We start from the raw sequence: 16658 nt of genomic DNA, 5'->3' as shown, positions 1-16658 counted from the left end.
CACCGTGGGCATTTGAGTTTTCATTACCGTTAGAGAACGCACAGATCTTGTCGGAATTTAATAAATCCATAAATCTAGTCGCAGTTTATATGCAGCTCCGCTGGGAAGTCTCGCATGGAGTTCCCCGGTAGAGCTCGTAGGCTTTTATTTAACGTTCACCGCGCGCAACTGCTCCAGAGCACCGTTACGACCGTGATACCACGCCTACAGATGCCTGCAGATCGGATACGGCCGTGTGATAATTACAGCCGTGGCGGACTGCTCGATAACCGTTACGCGTCCGCCACCGAACTTCTAAGCGTATTTTTGAGATTCGATCACGCGCCAATCGCCAATTAACGCACGAGAAATTTCGATTTCGTGTCCGGCGCGACGGATATTCGCGCGGTCGCGCCTATCTCGATCGTCGACCGTGAGCAGGCTCTGCCGGTCCAATTAAAAATCCACGGGTTTATGCAAACGGTCGGCCCTTTATTGCGGGATTCGGTCTGACATCTGATCGAGAGTTCCATGCTCTTCGCGGGAATAACTGATTGCGTTCGCAATTGGGCAAAACTCGACGCAACATCATTTACCAACGCAACAAATCGAGTTCTCTTACTACACTGTTGCTGCAGACAAGAAATTTAACATCTTCCTGAATTATTCCTGAAGAAACATTTAACAAGGTGTGGAGATTACATTTGTATCTTGTTAAAAATTCTGTTGCACGACCGAGTACCGGAATGCGTCGAAACGTTTCGATATTAAGTATCGAGAACTTTTTATCGCTATCAAGATCTCCCCCGAGTGCACACTGATGCCCGTATTTAGAACGAGATAGCTCGTAATTCGGCCGGTTATGGTCCGGGGGATGGACGTCGTCGTCGAGCAGCGCAGGAGAACGCAGAAGGCGACGAAGTATCATCCACCAAAGGTGGCTCGCGCGAGCTCCTCGCGGCGGTCGTAAACGGTCGTTCGCGTGGTCGTGACGAGCTTCCACGACGACGGCACCGCCCCTGAGTGCACGACCGGCTACCTCGGGCGACCTCGAGTAGGCCGGACCGTTACGAGCTAATTAGCAAAATAAGAGAAAGCCGCGAGTCGCGAGTTACACGGCGCCGATCACGGCGTGGGACCTCGTGCTGCGAGGCCCTTATACGATCTGATCATCGATCTGTGATTTATCGCGCGGCGCTCGGCTCGGCGCCGTGGAAGCGCGTTCCCACGTGTATGTGCGTTTCGGTGCGCTTCCGAGAGTGGCGAATAATTAATACCGCGCGCGTCTCGCGATAAATATAGTCCGCTCGGCGCAGATTGCGTTTTGTCGCGTCGCTCCTTTTTCCCAGGGCGCTTCGCGGCGAGAGCGCCGTGGAAACGAGCGGAACGGAAGCGAAGAGCCTCGACTCGGTCCCGAAGGGATGGCCGTTGGTAGCTCTAATCGCTTTGCGAAGAGAGCTCTCCGACGAGATCGCCTGCCTCCTCGCTTGGCGATTTCTTGCCGCACAGGAGCACGATCGTATAGGCGTGTACGAGCGCGGCGGCATCGGTACGGCCGATTGCGTGTGCGAGCAGCAGTCCACTAATGATTAAAAATCAATAGTCAGCCTCGAGCCAGCGCGCGGATACACGACGTCGTTCATGGGACAGTTCATGTTATTGGTCTTGTCCGGATCGTTCCAGCGAACGAGATGCGCCTCGCTTTGCGCCGAGTACCGCTTGACGCTTGCAAAATATTCATAAGACTCGCGAAACCGATTCCGCGCGCGCGCACGTTTTATCGTAATAGTTATCAATCAGATAGATAGCGGGAAAAGGAACAACGGGATAAACTCGAGAGGAAAAACGATAATAACGCGTTATTAAATCGCGCAAGAAGCAACGCGGGAGATCTCGTCAAGAGCCATCTAAACGCGGGCTGTGTGATACGGGGGCGCAGAAGAACCCCATTACGCATAAGAGGATAATCCTGTCCAGTTTAGCGTCGTGATTGGAAGACCGCGTGCAGACATCTTGATTTCAATATAACGACCCCGCCGCCGATCGCAATTACTTTTTGCTCGAGTTTCTCGCGCGACATGCGCGCACGCGTTTCGCCGGACGCGAATACATCGCGGTGCCGCGCCGAGGTACAAATAAACCAGCACTCGCTAGGAGGACCCTGCGAGGGCTTTCAGAGGAATGGAATTGAACCTTGCGCGAGGAGACGAGGACCTCTTGCGCGCACTCGACGCAGTTATTCATGAGCGCGTCTGTCAATTAATCAAGGGAGCGCGTAATTGCGAGCACGCGTCAAACGTCGCTCGCGAATCGGACGACCGTGAACGTCTTTTTACGTATTCCGGTCGCCGCGGGAGCGAATTCTCCCTTCGTCTCCAGCTCTTTGCGCAGCTAGCCAAGTACCGTACTAGAAAACAGAGCAGAGCGAGTAAATGGAAAAATCGGTTCTCTGTTTAATGAGCAATTTGTGCCTGACATTAGATCGGTCTGTAAAGACGCAACGACACGCGTTTCTGCTTGTGTGTACATAAATTGCGGGTATGCCTAGCAATGAGACAAGTATAATGAAAAACGATAATTAGCCCTGCGCGCGCGCGCGCCGGAGAAACGCGCCGCGCACGCAGGTAGCACGCGCATACCTTGTTTGTAAGGGAAAAAATCTTTTAATGATTTATGAACTATTTGGCGCACACGAGTAATCGCCGGACGACCTAACGGGAGATCATTCGCACGGTTCGTTTTGGTAGGGCCGCCTCCCAGACAATTAACGTCAACATCGCGCGATTTATGTTCCCGCCGCGCGACAAAACTCGTAATAGCGCTCGAAAATGCACATTACGGCACGGCGTTTCTCTATTTAACGTGTAACGCTATCGTAGCCGCACCTGCACGAGAGATCCTCCTTGCGACACGACGACTTCATTTCAATATATCCTCCCGGTACCAATTAGAAGCCTCGCTCCGATTTCTCATTGCTGGTACCGCTGCCCACATAACACACATACACGTACACACACTCGCGCGCGCGCGGAGTGGCAAGCGTAGCCTCGGGAGTATTATCGAACAGAAATAAATAGCATCCTGCTACCGCGCGACTGCACGAGACGCGAGTATCCTTCGTCTCCGTCTTCGTCATCGTCGTCGTCGTGCACATGGGAACGACCCGGGTGAAAACAAGACGAACCAGCAGAGAAAGAGAGACGGGGAGGGCAGAGACGCGCAGGGAATGGGAGTCAAGGAACTAGAAATGAATTTCATTTGTGCGATTGAGGAGGGAGAGGATCGTGGAGCAAGCTAGAACGGAACGAGAATAGAGGGGGACGCAGCAAAACGGATTGGCACGATCGCACGAGGGACACGGCGACGAGAGGGTTGCCTCGCCTCGTGCTAAGCAAAGAGAAAGGGTGGAGGAGAAATTCGCGGGAAGCAGCGGGATAATAAGAAAACCTGGAGGAAATTACATGAAGCAGTTGTACCGCTTGCACAGCGGCATACATTCGCTCGCATTGTTTCACGTTGAATGAGAAAGGACTCTGCTGGACGACAAGGCGAGATTATCCTGAGCGCTCTGCATTGTTAGAGGGGTGTCTCCCGGGTGCATCCCCATGAGAAATCGCGTTGCGCACGTGTAAGCATGCAGATTATGATGATCCGTTGATCGCTACCTTCGTCGTCTTATCGATGCAAAGAGAAGCGGCTTGCAATAATGTCCGCTCATAGCTCGATGTGCGTGATGCGAGACCATAACTCGTCGCCGCGTTCCTTAATAATCGAGCATTCCGAATTTATGAACGCGGAACTCCTTTGGTTTTGTTGCTCCAATTATTCATTTTCGCGTCTAGTCCGCGGACCACGTCGACGTCCGCGAGATTTTTCGTGGAAACCTGATGGAACGTCTCACGGGCTGTGCCATTCGTGCCGAGAACGCATAAGGGCGAGAATCAGTAATGAGTACGTTATATACGGGTTTCTTGGTTGCCCCGGCTGCGCCGGCAAAAACTCGCTCTCGATTCGATTCACGATGCCGGAGGACGAAGGATGCAAGGAGGAGAAGGAGGAGACGAAGGAGAAGGTGGAGAGGGCCCAACTCTGGACTGGCGATCTCCGCGAATTAATCAAATACGCGAGCGATTTGTCTTCGTTACACCCACGTGGGCACCCCGGAGGGACGCGTGTGTAACCGGGGTGACGAAGCCCTTGCAAACCGGCACCGAGTGGAGAAAAACGTGATCGTGCTACACGTGCACCTTGCGCGACAATTATTCTAGATAAAAGTAATACTTTATGCGTGATAGAGAGAGAGAAAGACAGAGACACACTGCGAGCAGCAATGAGGATTTATCTCATAAAACTTGTGATCTCATTAATTTCATGCGGTATTGCAGAATTCGCTCTCGTTAATAAATCCTTTGCTACAAGTTATATGCACATCTGCTTTTATGAAAGACGCACCTAATTTGGTAATATTGAAGTCACGCAAAGCAACGTTTTATTACACATTAAATCTTCACTTTGCCACAATGTTTTATTTTTGGATAGAGAGTTCTTTGTGTTTATCGCTCGAAATTTATTTTCATTATGGCAAATAAAATCTGAATTATCAGAGTATTTTTGGCCCGAGCGTGCGTTTCGAGACAGAGAGAAAGAACCAACAACATTGAGAGAATTGAAACCGCGACACGGCGTTCCCGCGCGAAGAGGAACGCACAATTTGCGCGCTTTAATTTTATTATCCCCCAAGATATATCGCGAAACGCGTTGTCGCGTATCTTAATGGCTAGCTTTCTCGCCACGGCGGCTTACGGGGACGAAAGGGACACAGATTTGTCCGGCGTGTCACACCCTACCGAAGTCGCGCGTCGAAATCCTTTTGCACGGGCGAGATGCCCGAGCGGTATCTCGGCGCGTATCGGGATGCGGAGTAAATCGTAATTATATACGGGGAGTAGTACAGGATCGGCGCGGTGCGGACCCTCCTCTCGCGCCGCCGACCGAGGGAGTCCGTGGAAAAAGATCACGCGGACGTTTAATAACACGGGTACCGAATGCTGATGGGTAGAGGTATCGCCGGGGATATAAAACGTGTACGTCTTCCAGACCAGTCTCGCGATCCGCGCACCGACGCATATGCGCGTAATTACACGCACGCCGCGTTCGTATGCGTTCGTAGCGCATGGTGTCTCATCCTTCGCACACGCATCACGCACACGCACACCATGGACACAGGCATGTCCTGCGGATACAGACGTGTGCGGACGCGTTACACGCGCGCATACGGGGTGTCCGACCGGACAACCCTTCGGGTGTTGCACCGCAAAACAAACTAAGGATGATGAGGATTGTATCAACGTCAGGATACGAATGCTCACGGAGTTGTTTAGCGCCATGGAGGGACTCTCGCGTATCAGGCAGATCGAGCGACGCGATTTTATTTTAATTCTCCCGACGAGGATGAGACGCGCAGCGCAGACCGGAGACCTGCGCCGTTACCTCGTGCGTGTACGCCCGAGTCTTCCACACTGTCGCGTGCATCGATGCGACAGAGGAAACGGGGGGAAAAAGGACGAGCGAGTTGGATCGAGTATAAATAGCGGCCCATAAATTATGCCGTCCGCGTACGCGACCGAGTACCATCTTTAAGGCACTGGTCGATGTCATCCGATGCCACCGACGACATAGACATAGACAGAGGCGTCGCCGACGACGACGACGGCGACGGCGACGAGGGCGCACACGCCAGTATCGTGGAATAGCGTGGAAGTGGAAGTATATTCTACGGCCATTTTCTGTGGACCGACTCACCGAGACGACAATGTCCTCGTCTGCTCGATGCGTAGCTGGTTTCTCCGGCCGCACCGCGGGAAAAACTTGCTCGGGATCGATGGGAGACGATCGGCGTCGCGGTAGATCCGCGGGATTTGTCGAATCCCATCCGGGAGGGATAACGTCCCAGATCCGAGTAGTCGCGCTCCCGTTTTGGTCCAGGCTATTGCGCCATGTTGATCGATCGATCGATCGGAGCAATTACTGATACGCGTGCTGTGCGTGTTTTACCCCTCCTGCGCGCCACTTCCGTACGTGCGCGACGAGTTTATCCGTAATTGGATGTGGCCTCCGCGACGAGTGTTTTCACCGTGACGACCGTCCGATAACATAGAAAGTTTATGATGAATCGCCGTTGAGGTAGATTTCAGATACCATTAATAAAGCTGTTAATTGCCGATCGCGAAAAACAAACAGAAAAAAGACACTTTTGCATCGATTTGATTAAGATCTTTTTTACCGGCAGGACGACGTACGTTAACGATCCGCCTTTAACCCGACGCTGACAAAATAATGATTCAGGGATCTCCCTCGTTTTCTCTCTGAAACAAGCCGGCCAATTACGCATCACCATCTATCGCGCGGCAATCGCGGGGGGACACATTGACGCGATGCGTTAGAGATTAGGTCCCGGACGATCGCGTCTCAACGGAGTCGGAGTCTGAACGAAGCAGTCGCAACTGCGATGCCGCAACAGTTTCAGTTTCGCCGTGTCGGATCCTTACGGGATTCTTATGGCATGCCGAGCGTAGGCGGGCAGACCGCGGGCCAGCCGCGCTCGTTACACCGGAAACACGCGCGGCGCGCCGGCGTATCGGCCGAATCGTCCATCACGGAATTGCATCTGCCAGCGGTAATGACCGGCCAATTTGGCTATTAATTGATTCCGAAGCAGCGGGACCGGGCGGTCCCGGTCGACTCGTGCGAGGTCGAGCGGGGTCGATGTCGTGGAATCGATAAACCGCCATCATTCATTCGTCCTTACCTCCGACGCGTGCCCCTTGGTTCGTTACCTGGCGAACGAAACTCGTATCATCGTACACGGACGCGGCTTTACATGCGCAACGCGCACATACGTGTACGCACGCATCTCGAGTCGCGCACGTACGTGTGACCGCACCGAAGATCCGCCGTAAGATCGTGCCGACGATCGGACGCGATCCTTCGGTGCGCAACGATCTCCGATCGTAACCGTGACGAATGAGATCTCAGCAGCGCGCGACAGCTCTCGCCTCAAGATCTGCTTAGCGGCGCGCCTCGACTTAGCCCGGCTTTTACGGCGGATCCGGTGCCGCCGGTGTTATAACGGGGAATAAATTTGCCCGCTCGCTCGTGGGGCGCTCTAACTCGCGGGCAACGTGCGCCGGAACTTCGCTTCTAATTAGGCGAATTGAAGTAGCACGAAGTAGCTGACTGTTATATCGCGCGAGTGGCGCGGCCGGGTCAGGTGTCGCATTCTCTGGCCGAGGATAATACTTCCTCAGGGATATGTGTATCTGGTTAGTCGGTGAATTCCTCGGGGTCAGGCCGGTTGTGCTTTTCCATGGCGATCCATCCGTGACTAGCTCCGATACGGACGGATATCGGTATATCGCAGAGGCGAATCGATTTGACATCTTCATTAGGACTTTGCGGAGGATCGACGGATGAGAAACTGGCCTCAAATAATTATCGATCGCCCGGTTTAGCTGCGGACCAAGTATCGTGATTTAATAACAACTCACGTCGATCAAGCCAGCGAACACGTCCGGCGGACCAGAAGCCATTACGAAAGCTAAATTGCGATAATGCAAATCTCCATGCAAATGCGACCGGTGACGGGGGGAGGACTACTTTTTGACGCCCGGATCACAATTTATCGAGATTATTCTGATACAACTGTTTTAATTAGCCTCCATTGAGCGGGGCCGAACGAGACTTATTATGAATAAATTAACACAATTCGTGTTTCTCTTTACTCGTTTGGAAAAAAGGAGGAAAGAGAAGCCGCGTTTTTCTCCCTTATTTATATCTGATGCGCGTATATCTGTATGCATTATTTAAATTATGTATTCTGCATTTCCAGGCGAACGGCCAAGCAGGTTTTATCTGGTAAGAGAGGAAGCTGATCTCTCGCTGGATCCCACCACGGGGATGCTGAGGATTCGACAGCCGCTCGATCGGGAATCACGTGACAAATATGTTCTCAGCGTCGAGGCACGTAATGGCGGCTTCGTTGGATACTGCCAGGTAAATTGTGCATCCTCCGGATAATCATCATCTCGGTATTAACTCACCGTAATCATAGGCGCGCATCCGTCTTCCCAGTATTTATCCTGAATACACACGTATAATAATCTCGAGCGTGCGAAAAGTCTGTGTGCCCGTGATTTTTCCGCTTTCCAGACCTCATCGATATTACAATATTAATATTCAGCGCGACACGTGCTCTCTCATTAGCAGATTAATATCGTCGCCTTTAAAAGGCGCAAATTAGATGCCCGTTATAGTTTGCTAGTTTTACATTGATGAAAGCAGCTGATTACATTGATGCGAGCAACTCACACGACCGAACCCGAGCGTACCATTAAACGGTACTCTTGCACTTCGTCCATGTACGACACACGAGACGTAACATCCGTCCCCCTGTCTTCTGTCGCAGCTGGAGCTGATCGTGGAGGACGTGAATGACAATACGCCGTCATTTGGCACGAGCAGCGTCCGCATCTCGGTGCCGGAATCGCACCCTCTTCACGTGCCCCTGTACGTGGCGCGCGCCACCGATCCGGATTCCACGCCATCGTCACCGATACGCTACGTGCTCGGTCAAAACAGCAACGATCTGTTCGGAATAGAAGCGCGCACGGGCGAGCTTTACTTGGCGAGGCGATTGGATTACGAGACCCAGCAGAGGCACGGCCTGCTGATAAGGGCTCTGGACGGCGCTGGGCTCTCGGCCAACCTCAGCCTGAGCGTCGAGGTGCAGGACGTGAATGACAACCCCCCAGTGTTCGAGAGGAACGAGTATCACGTGGAGGTTCCCGAAGGCGCCAGGCTCGATTCCCAGGTGAGAAAAATCTTCATTACACGCCCGTCACGCGAGCATTTGTTTGCCGAGAAGATGCGGCAGGGTTCTCCGAAAAAGAAAGCGGCGAGTGAGGCGGGTTCAGGCGGTGGTACACGTACGCGTACATTAGAGTTAGAGAAAGAAACGGAGGGATAGAGCGCGAAAGAGAGAAGGGAAGAAAGAAATTCTGGGTCGGACGCGGGAGAGAGCCGGTACAAGTTAACAACCTCTTTCCTCTCGGCCTTTCTTTCGCTCCTCATCGGTATCCCATCGTACCGCGGACGGTTTCCTTTTTCCCCAGCTGGTTTCTTTTTGCTCCGATGTGCGTTTCTCATCCCGTCTCGCGGATGCGTAATTTCATCCGGGACAACCAGGAAGAACGCGCTCGCGAACCTTTGCTCCCTCTCGTATCGAGAGGTGTACGCCAACCGACCGTACCGGCCACCCTCTCTCTTCCAGGTAGCTTCTCGCGAAGGAGCAAGAGAAGAAGGGAAAGGGGGAGAAAGAGGAGGAAAGAGAGGAACGGAGAAAAGCAAGAAGAAGAAGACGTTGACTCGCAAAGTTCAGTGTAGGCAAAAAGAGAATTAACCTCATGCTGGCTAGGAACGAATTAACTGGACGTTACATTGCTCTGCGTCAAGATTAGCCGGTGTTACTGCGCGGGGTTACTCGACTGACCAGTTCGGGCCGGAAGATGGATAGGGAATGCCCGACAATCTGATATCCGGACGTGGCGCGCTGCCATTGATACCGATTGCGAGCACTCGCGAGTTCTGAACGCCTAGGATTGATAGGTAACGATCGATAGATCCGCGGGAGCTGCGCTGGTAGGACGATCGTTTCGCGAGCTTCCAGCCGTTAGTCGAATGACAGAGAGATTTATCACATCATGTACGGTTATGCCGAAAATAGCGTTTCCGTTCGATCAGGGTAGTCTTAAAGCCGTTGTACGTCTTCGCGCGAACTCACAGTTGTATCATTTAGTACTAATGTACGGGGAAATTTACATCTACGCCATTTAACATGGTGGAAAGGGAGAGAGAGAGGAGGAGAGCGCCCAAGGCGAGCCCGAAATGATACTCGTGGGCCTCGGAATCGGCCCGCGAAGATCGCCAACGGCGACGTATACTCCCTGTAATTATCTACACATATCGGTCATTATCCGGCAAAAAAGTCGAAAGACGACGGACGAACATGGGTCGACGGCGAGGTTTCGCGCGGCGGGAGCGTCCAACGGGAGCGACGGTATGGGAGTCATTAGCCGCGAAACTCGCGAGAAGGGGTCGTCATTGAGAGCGTGGTTGATATGCTCGAGAGCTTCCCCGTGATACTAGCCACGAGCGGACGTAATCCCGAATACGGGATACCGATGACGAACGACGGCAAGATCCTCGCCGCGAGATAGGCCTGTTAAATGACGTCACATTTTTAACGTTAATGTACGCGCGGCTACGATAGAGCGAAGACGTCACCGGCAACTCGCGCATCTCTCTCTCTCTCTTTTTCACCGCATTCACTGCTATCTTTCTCTTCCTCTTCCTCCTTCTCGCGTCGCTACTCGATCTTACGTTCCATCTTCCTCCCGGTACACGCGTATATATCGCTGGTATCTATCGGAGAAACAGATCTGCGAGCTGTCGCTGGTATCCGGACAATATCTCAGCCGCTAGCGCATGTTCGCGAAACAAGGAAGGCAGAGAGTATCAGTGAGAATACGAGAGAAGGAGAGAAAGAGCGCAACGGAATGGGGGGGGGGGGAGAGGAGTAACCTGGCTGCAGTGAACGTAACCCTTCACCCACCGTGAACTAATAACGTACAGTCAGACACATTACTACCTGCTTCCACGTCAGGTTACTCATCTAATGGTAACACGCAACTCCCCCTTGACGCATTTCGTTCTCAAAGACAACCCTGTCCCTCCGCCTCCTCCACATATCCTCCTTTTCTTCCTTTGCCTTCTACCACCATCCATCATTCGTGTGCCGCGGGTTCATGTGCGGGACACGACCCTATATACTCTCGATTCTATGCTTTTTCTTTCCTTTCTTCGTCTCCAACCTTCGTAATTCAACATCCTCCCGCGCTGGAAAACATGGACTGGTCCGGACGTGTTTAGGGTTCACGGTCCTTGGATACGTTTAATTAATACGGTACGACCGGATCGACTGGTCTTGTCTCGACGCCGCCTCTCTTGTCTTCTCTTTTCCTCGTGTTCCTGCTCTTTCTCTCTTCTTTTCTGACGAGATCGCGAGAAATGTCTTCGGACGACGCGTTTGCTCCTGTTTCGATTTTTCGTCGCGGTTCCCTTCGCTTGAAACTCTAACGTTCCACTGCACTTGCAGAAGTTTCAAGTCAATTGAATTAAACGTGTTACGACGCGTGCCATTCAGCACAAGATCGCGAAATCAGATCACCGTATTAATTAAACTGCCGCGTTTAGACGCGTATCACAATTGTGGTACACCTTGCAAACTAAACTCCTTGTCATTTGCAGATTCTTCAGGTAACAGCGGTCGATCTGGACACGGGGAACAACGCCAGGCTGAGCTATCGCCTGCAGGGTTCCACTGCCTTTCGCATCAGCCCCAACACCGGCTGGATTTACTTGGCGCAGAATCTGGACCGCGAGACTCTCGACCGGCATGCCTTGATGGTTCTCGCGACTGACAACGGATCACCCGCGGCGACCGCGAGCGCCTCCGTGCTGGTCACGGTTCTGGATGACAACGACAACGATCCGCGATTCGAGAAGGAGTTCTACGGATTCGAGCTGCCCGAGAATCTCCCGTCAGGCACTCTAGTAGGTTCCGTGAGTGCCACCGATCCCGATCTCGGCAAGAACTCGCTTCTCAGATACGCGATAGTTCAAACGAACAGCAGCTTCGCCGTGGATCCCGACACAGGTAAGGGACTTTCTCGTCTCTCGATCTTGCTTTCCTATTTTTCCTCCCCCGTCGTTGTACCCGTGGCCGTCAATCGCTCGGTGAGTGTACGGGTTCCCGTCGAAACGACGCCCTCTAGTGTTTGCGAAAGCCGTCCCAGGTACCCCGAGGCGTCGAGGACCAGTGTGCGGAGATGCCCACGCAAACTCGAGCGCGGAGAAAAATATTAGCGAATCGTTTCCTCGAGTTCGCTGGGTTTCGACCGCGTCGGCCAGCTCGAGATGCTTGCTTGCCGAGGTGAGATACGAGATTTCGTCGAACGAACCCGGCGAGAATCGTATTATTCTCTGCCCCCGGGCGGTCTTTCTCAGTCAGGTTAAATTCACACCGGAGTTACGGCGCTGCTACTCGACAACCGTGAATAAGAGCCGCACGAGGAGGAACATCCTGAGTCGGTGGATGGGCACTTTGGCACTTTACTTCTCGGGATTACGGCGATCGATTCGCGGCGATTAACACCCTGACTGTACTTTTGCCACTTGTCGCACGATGACTGACGATGACCGGCCGCGTCTTTGCAATCGCAGAAATGCGTCATCGCGGAAGCGATCCCCGCGCAATTCGCTGTGGTCGCGACGATAATTCCACTCTCGTTGAAATCTTATCGAGCCCGATCTTCTGCGCGCCTGTAACTTGTATCCCTCTCTCCTCGTCACGAGAAACGCCAGCGTAATTGTACTCCGCGCTTACCGCGGTGTCTTTTATTTTATCGCCAGATATTCAATCTCATATATCAGTCTAACGCTCAGCCGATCTCTTCGTCGTGTTCTCTTTTCCATCCTGGCGTTTGCGCCAACCTCCATCTTCACTCTTGCGTCCTCGCTCGTGTGCACGGCGGCCACGGTTACTTCCCGTTTAAGACAGGTTCTCGGCCTATTAAATAAAAATTGAGCACGCCTTCGCTAGCTTCTTATTAATTCTCTGAGTCTGAATCATCGCCGTGACATTCCGCTCCCTTTGCCTTGTCCCTTCGGAGCATTCCTTTCGAAGCGAGGACGATGAAGAAACGAGCATTACGGGGTCAACGAAAGATCGATTTAGTCGCGAGGAGCAAAAGGGGAACGCTGCGAGCGGATAAAAGAGAGACTATTAGTTTTCTAAATGGCCCCCCAGCCGTCAGCGCGTGTAATTTACGCGTTGCTCTTGCGTCAACCCAGCGGCCCTTTATGCCGCGCCATTGTTGAACGGTTTCGTAATCGTTGATGGAAGGGTTCCTCATACCTAGGTAACATCGCAGCCCATCCAGCCAGCTTGATCTACCTCGGTCTATCAGGCCTATCGAAAATTCCACGAAAATATGAGCCGCTTTAAATTATCCTCAATATGAGTAGTGATTAAATGAGGACCTCCATAAACATGGTGCTGAATTGCTGAATTTCGAACCTGAATTTCGAACGATATTATCATGAAGGGCGATTTGCTAAATCGCCAGGTGGAGTAACAAGAACAACGCGATAGGACCGTTCCTTTTGGAATCTCCGTATAACTCATTTTAAGCTGTACGCCGGTGTGCGTACGCGCGTTTCGTGGGTATTAAAATATAATCCGGTAAGAGTGGCGCTTTCGCTTGGTCGGTGTGTAACGAATCATCAGGGACCGGGGCCCGGGGCTCGTCACACGCCGCGAAACGCATACGCGTGCACAACGCCTTGCCGTGTGCAATGCACGCGGTTTGATTGGCATGCGACACGGGGGTATTTGTGTACACGCCGGTGTGCCGAGGCCGGGTCCCGGGTCTCTCTTCGTTTCGTATCCGCCGGGCTGCCTGTTTGCAGAGGTGGGACTCTACGAGTCATCCCAGCTCCGCCAAGAAGCAGGCGGAAAAAAAAATAAGGGATAACGACGACGACGGCGACGATGACGATGACGACGACGAAGACGACGGCGGCGGGTGGGGGCGATCGCGCTGCCGGAAGTATCAGCTGTCCTGTCGTACGAGTACTTCTATATTAATCCCCGCTGCACACACAGTGTGCGACCGCACATTGTCCGGTCGGCGGACCGGCGGCGGAGTGAGTTGAAATTTCGCTCGGGCCATTGTCCTGCACGATCGCGGCTCCTATAACTGCGATCCCCCATTGAGAAAACCCTCGAGCGGCACCTCGCCGCGATTCTTCCGCGTAGATCGCCGCCGTGACGCCCGTTCTCCCTTAATGGCGCCCTTTTTTCTCCATTCATCCAATTAAGAAGGAGGGGAGAGATTCTCGGCGTGCTGGCTCACAAAGTTGAGAGATCGATCGTGATTTATGGAACGGCGCGCCCTTGTCCGCGACGACAACGACGCGATGACAGACAACAGGATGCGCTCGATTGCCGGCGACTCGGCTAGTTCCTAATACGGCACCGAGTGTGATCGCGAACCGCTAAACGCCAACGCCCGCCTCGACGAAGACGTTATCCCGACGTAGTGAGAATGTCAAAGTCGCATTCCGCCGTTTCTCTCATGACGACTCATGCGGGAGAGTCGCCGTGGCGCTTTCGCAACCCACGTGGAATCCTCGCGCGTCTCATACGTTTCGATTCGTTACGATATGCGCGCGCGATACGGCCGATTATCGCGGCCTCAGGAATTTCCGTGACCCACCGGTCGTCCGATGCTCACCTATCGATCGGATACCAGTTAACGACGGCCACGTGCCGTCCACGCGGCTCCGTCCACCGAGCGCGGATTATTCAGGCATCCGGTAATCGAGCGTGTACACGCGGTTACTTTGTGGCGCGATCCGCAAAAATAATCCGCTCGATAATCTCGCTCCGTGTCGCTCAACGCATCCTACGTGCATCCGGCGTCACGATTGCACGGTAATCAGCGTCAATTTATATTATAATTGAGCGCTCGCGCGCGCGGCGTAAAAATGTCGATCGGATCTCGAATTATTCAGCGATACATTTTCCCAGGAGCTAGCAAACATGTTACCAGCAGCGGCATTTCCCACATCCCTCTCTCTATGCGTCGATAATTTGGCGCGCGGTTTCTCACATCACTGATCAAATTAGAGATAAGCTTGCCCGGCTGGTCTCTGCAAGCTGCGCGCTCGCGCGGTTGCAAAGCCGCCGAGCAGGTTCCAACGTCGCGGCCTGACCCTCGTCCGGGATTCCTACCGTTGGTTCCCTTCCATTCGTCGAACGGCTGTTTGAGTTTCGAGAAAGAGGACCGTCATGGTCCGTCATGGAGCGCGGGGTCTCCTCGCAGCCTCGATCACGGCGATGGATTTCCAAATATTGGAAGAGGCACGCGAAGACAAAAAGTCCGTGGCCCTTACGAGCGCGTCGGCCGCGCCGCGGTCCCACGGCTAACACGAGAAACGCATTAGCACGCGTCCTACGATATACTTCTTATTGTTCCGCGATGGCATCCCCCGATGTGCGGCACCGAGAGGAGGCCGGCCGGCACGTTTGCATGTTCCGTCGTCGATCGTTTGTCTTGTCGACGACGAGGACGTCGTACGACGTCGTCGAGGCCGCGCGGTGGCGAACACCGCGGGGACCCCTCGACTAGCCACGTCGAGAATTTCGTAGAGGCAGCCAGGCTCCGTCCGGCCTGTCGCGCGGACACCGGTGCGGGTCGTCGTCGTCGTGTCTCGGGTCCATCGCACGAATTATTATCCCGATCCTCTCCCAGATCCTGGAATAGTTCTGGCTCGGCTCGGCTCGGCTAGCCGTTCGCTTAATTATCCATTAATGCGCCGACCGGTCGAGGTGGTGCATCCGGGGAGGGGGACGAATCCTCCGCGTGCGACTCCACCTTTTCCCTCTTTCACCCCGGTCGAGGCGCCCGCTCCCTTCTTCATTTTCTTCCTCGCCGTCCTCTCCACGTCGAGTTCGCCTTCCTCCGTGACTACTCCCCGCGATACGTAATTACGGCGGAGCTCGTTACACGCGCGACTACGTACATCCACAGTACGATTATTATATGCGAGGGGATAGGGAGAAAGTGGGAGGGAGGAAGGGAGAAAAAGAGTGCAAATGGAAAAAGAAACACGGAGGCGCGACCGAGGAATACGAGCGGCCGCGCGGACGGTTCTTACGTGCGTACGAGCGACGATTATCCAATTAACCGTTCCCGACGAGGGAAATTGATAAGGTCGGTCTAGCCGTCCGCGAGCCACGAGGGATGCCGGCCGGTCGTATGTATTCGATTTTATGCGAACGAATGCGCGCGCTCGTACGCGCACCGCCGATCTCGATTGCCCACGATGGCTTCAGAGTTGGCCACGTACGATCCCTTGGAGTCGGGTTGTAGCAGGAGCCCTTAAGATCGCGAGACGGACTGGTACGGCGCTTTTTGTCACGCGGTCATAAATATCCCCTCGGTGTCCGCTAATAGACGCTAGCCGGGGCCAACAGCTGCGGGGAATTGCTAATAGATCGTTAATAATTCGCAATCTGCCGTACCAGAGCCGACGCTCGCGTCGCTCACCAAGTGCGATGAAAATTAATTGTTTCTGTTCCTCTCGCTCGGCCCACAGGCGAGATTATCACGCGCGAGCCGCTCGATCGTGAAACGAAGAGCATCCACGAGCTGGTTGTGGAGGCGCGCGATCAAGGGGCACCGTCCAGGGCCGCCAGGGTGCCGTTGAAGATCACGGTGCTGGACGTTAACGACAACTCGCCCGAGATCGTCGATCCTCAAGGGGACGTTGTTAGCGTCAGGGAGGAGCAACCACCGGGCACGGAGGTCGCCAGGGTGCGAGCGCTGGACACGGATCTCGGTGAAAACGCCTCGGTCACCTACAGCATCTTGAAAGGTGAGGATACGCAGCTTCAGATTTCAGAACGTCTCAGCCTAACGATGGCTTCACTGGAACTCGGTATTGAAGGATGCGTCGTAGAAGCGACTGTTCCACTCCGATTGCTTCATCAGTCG

At 53.6% G+C, this 16658-nt stretch overlaps 1 protein-coding gene across 1 annotated transcript in view; it reads left to right on the top strand.

The window, feature by feature from the left end:
• LOC105281383 (protein dachsous) overlaps nucleotides 1-16658 on the top strand; it is a 64370-nt gene that overhangs the window by 17482 nt on the left and 30230 nt on the right. The window contains exons 3-6 of the mRNA XM_011342588.3: nucleotides 7868-8031; nucleotides 8444-8848; nucleotides 11344-11752; nucleotides 16261-16539. Coding sequence (XP_011340890.1) covers nucleotides 7868-8031; nucleotides 8444-8848; nucleotides 11344-11752; nucleotides 16261-16539 — 1257 coding nt within the window. The remainder of the gene's footprint in view (nucleotides 1-7867; nucleotides 8032-8443; nucleotides 8849-11343; nucleotides 11753-16260; nucleotides 16540-16658) is intronic.

Source organism: Ooceraea biroi, chromosome 3 (assembly GCF_003672135.1).
Source record: "Ooceraea biroi isolate clonal line C1 chromosome 3, Obir_v5.4, whole genome shotgun sequence".
Classification (NCBI taxonomy): domain Eukaryota; kingdom Metazoa; phylum Arthropoda; class Insecta; order Hymenoptera; family Formicidae; genus Ooceraea; species Ooceraea biroi.
The sequence above is the reverse complement of the archived record's forward strand: the minus strand, read 5'-3'. Positions and strand labels throughout refer to the sequence as shown.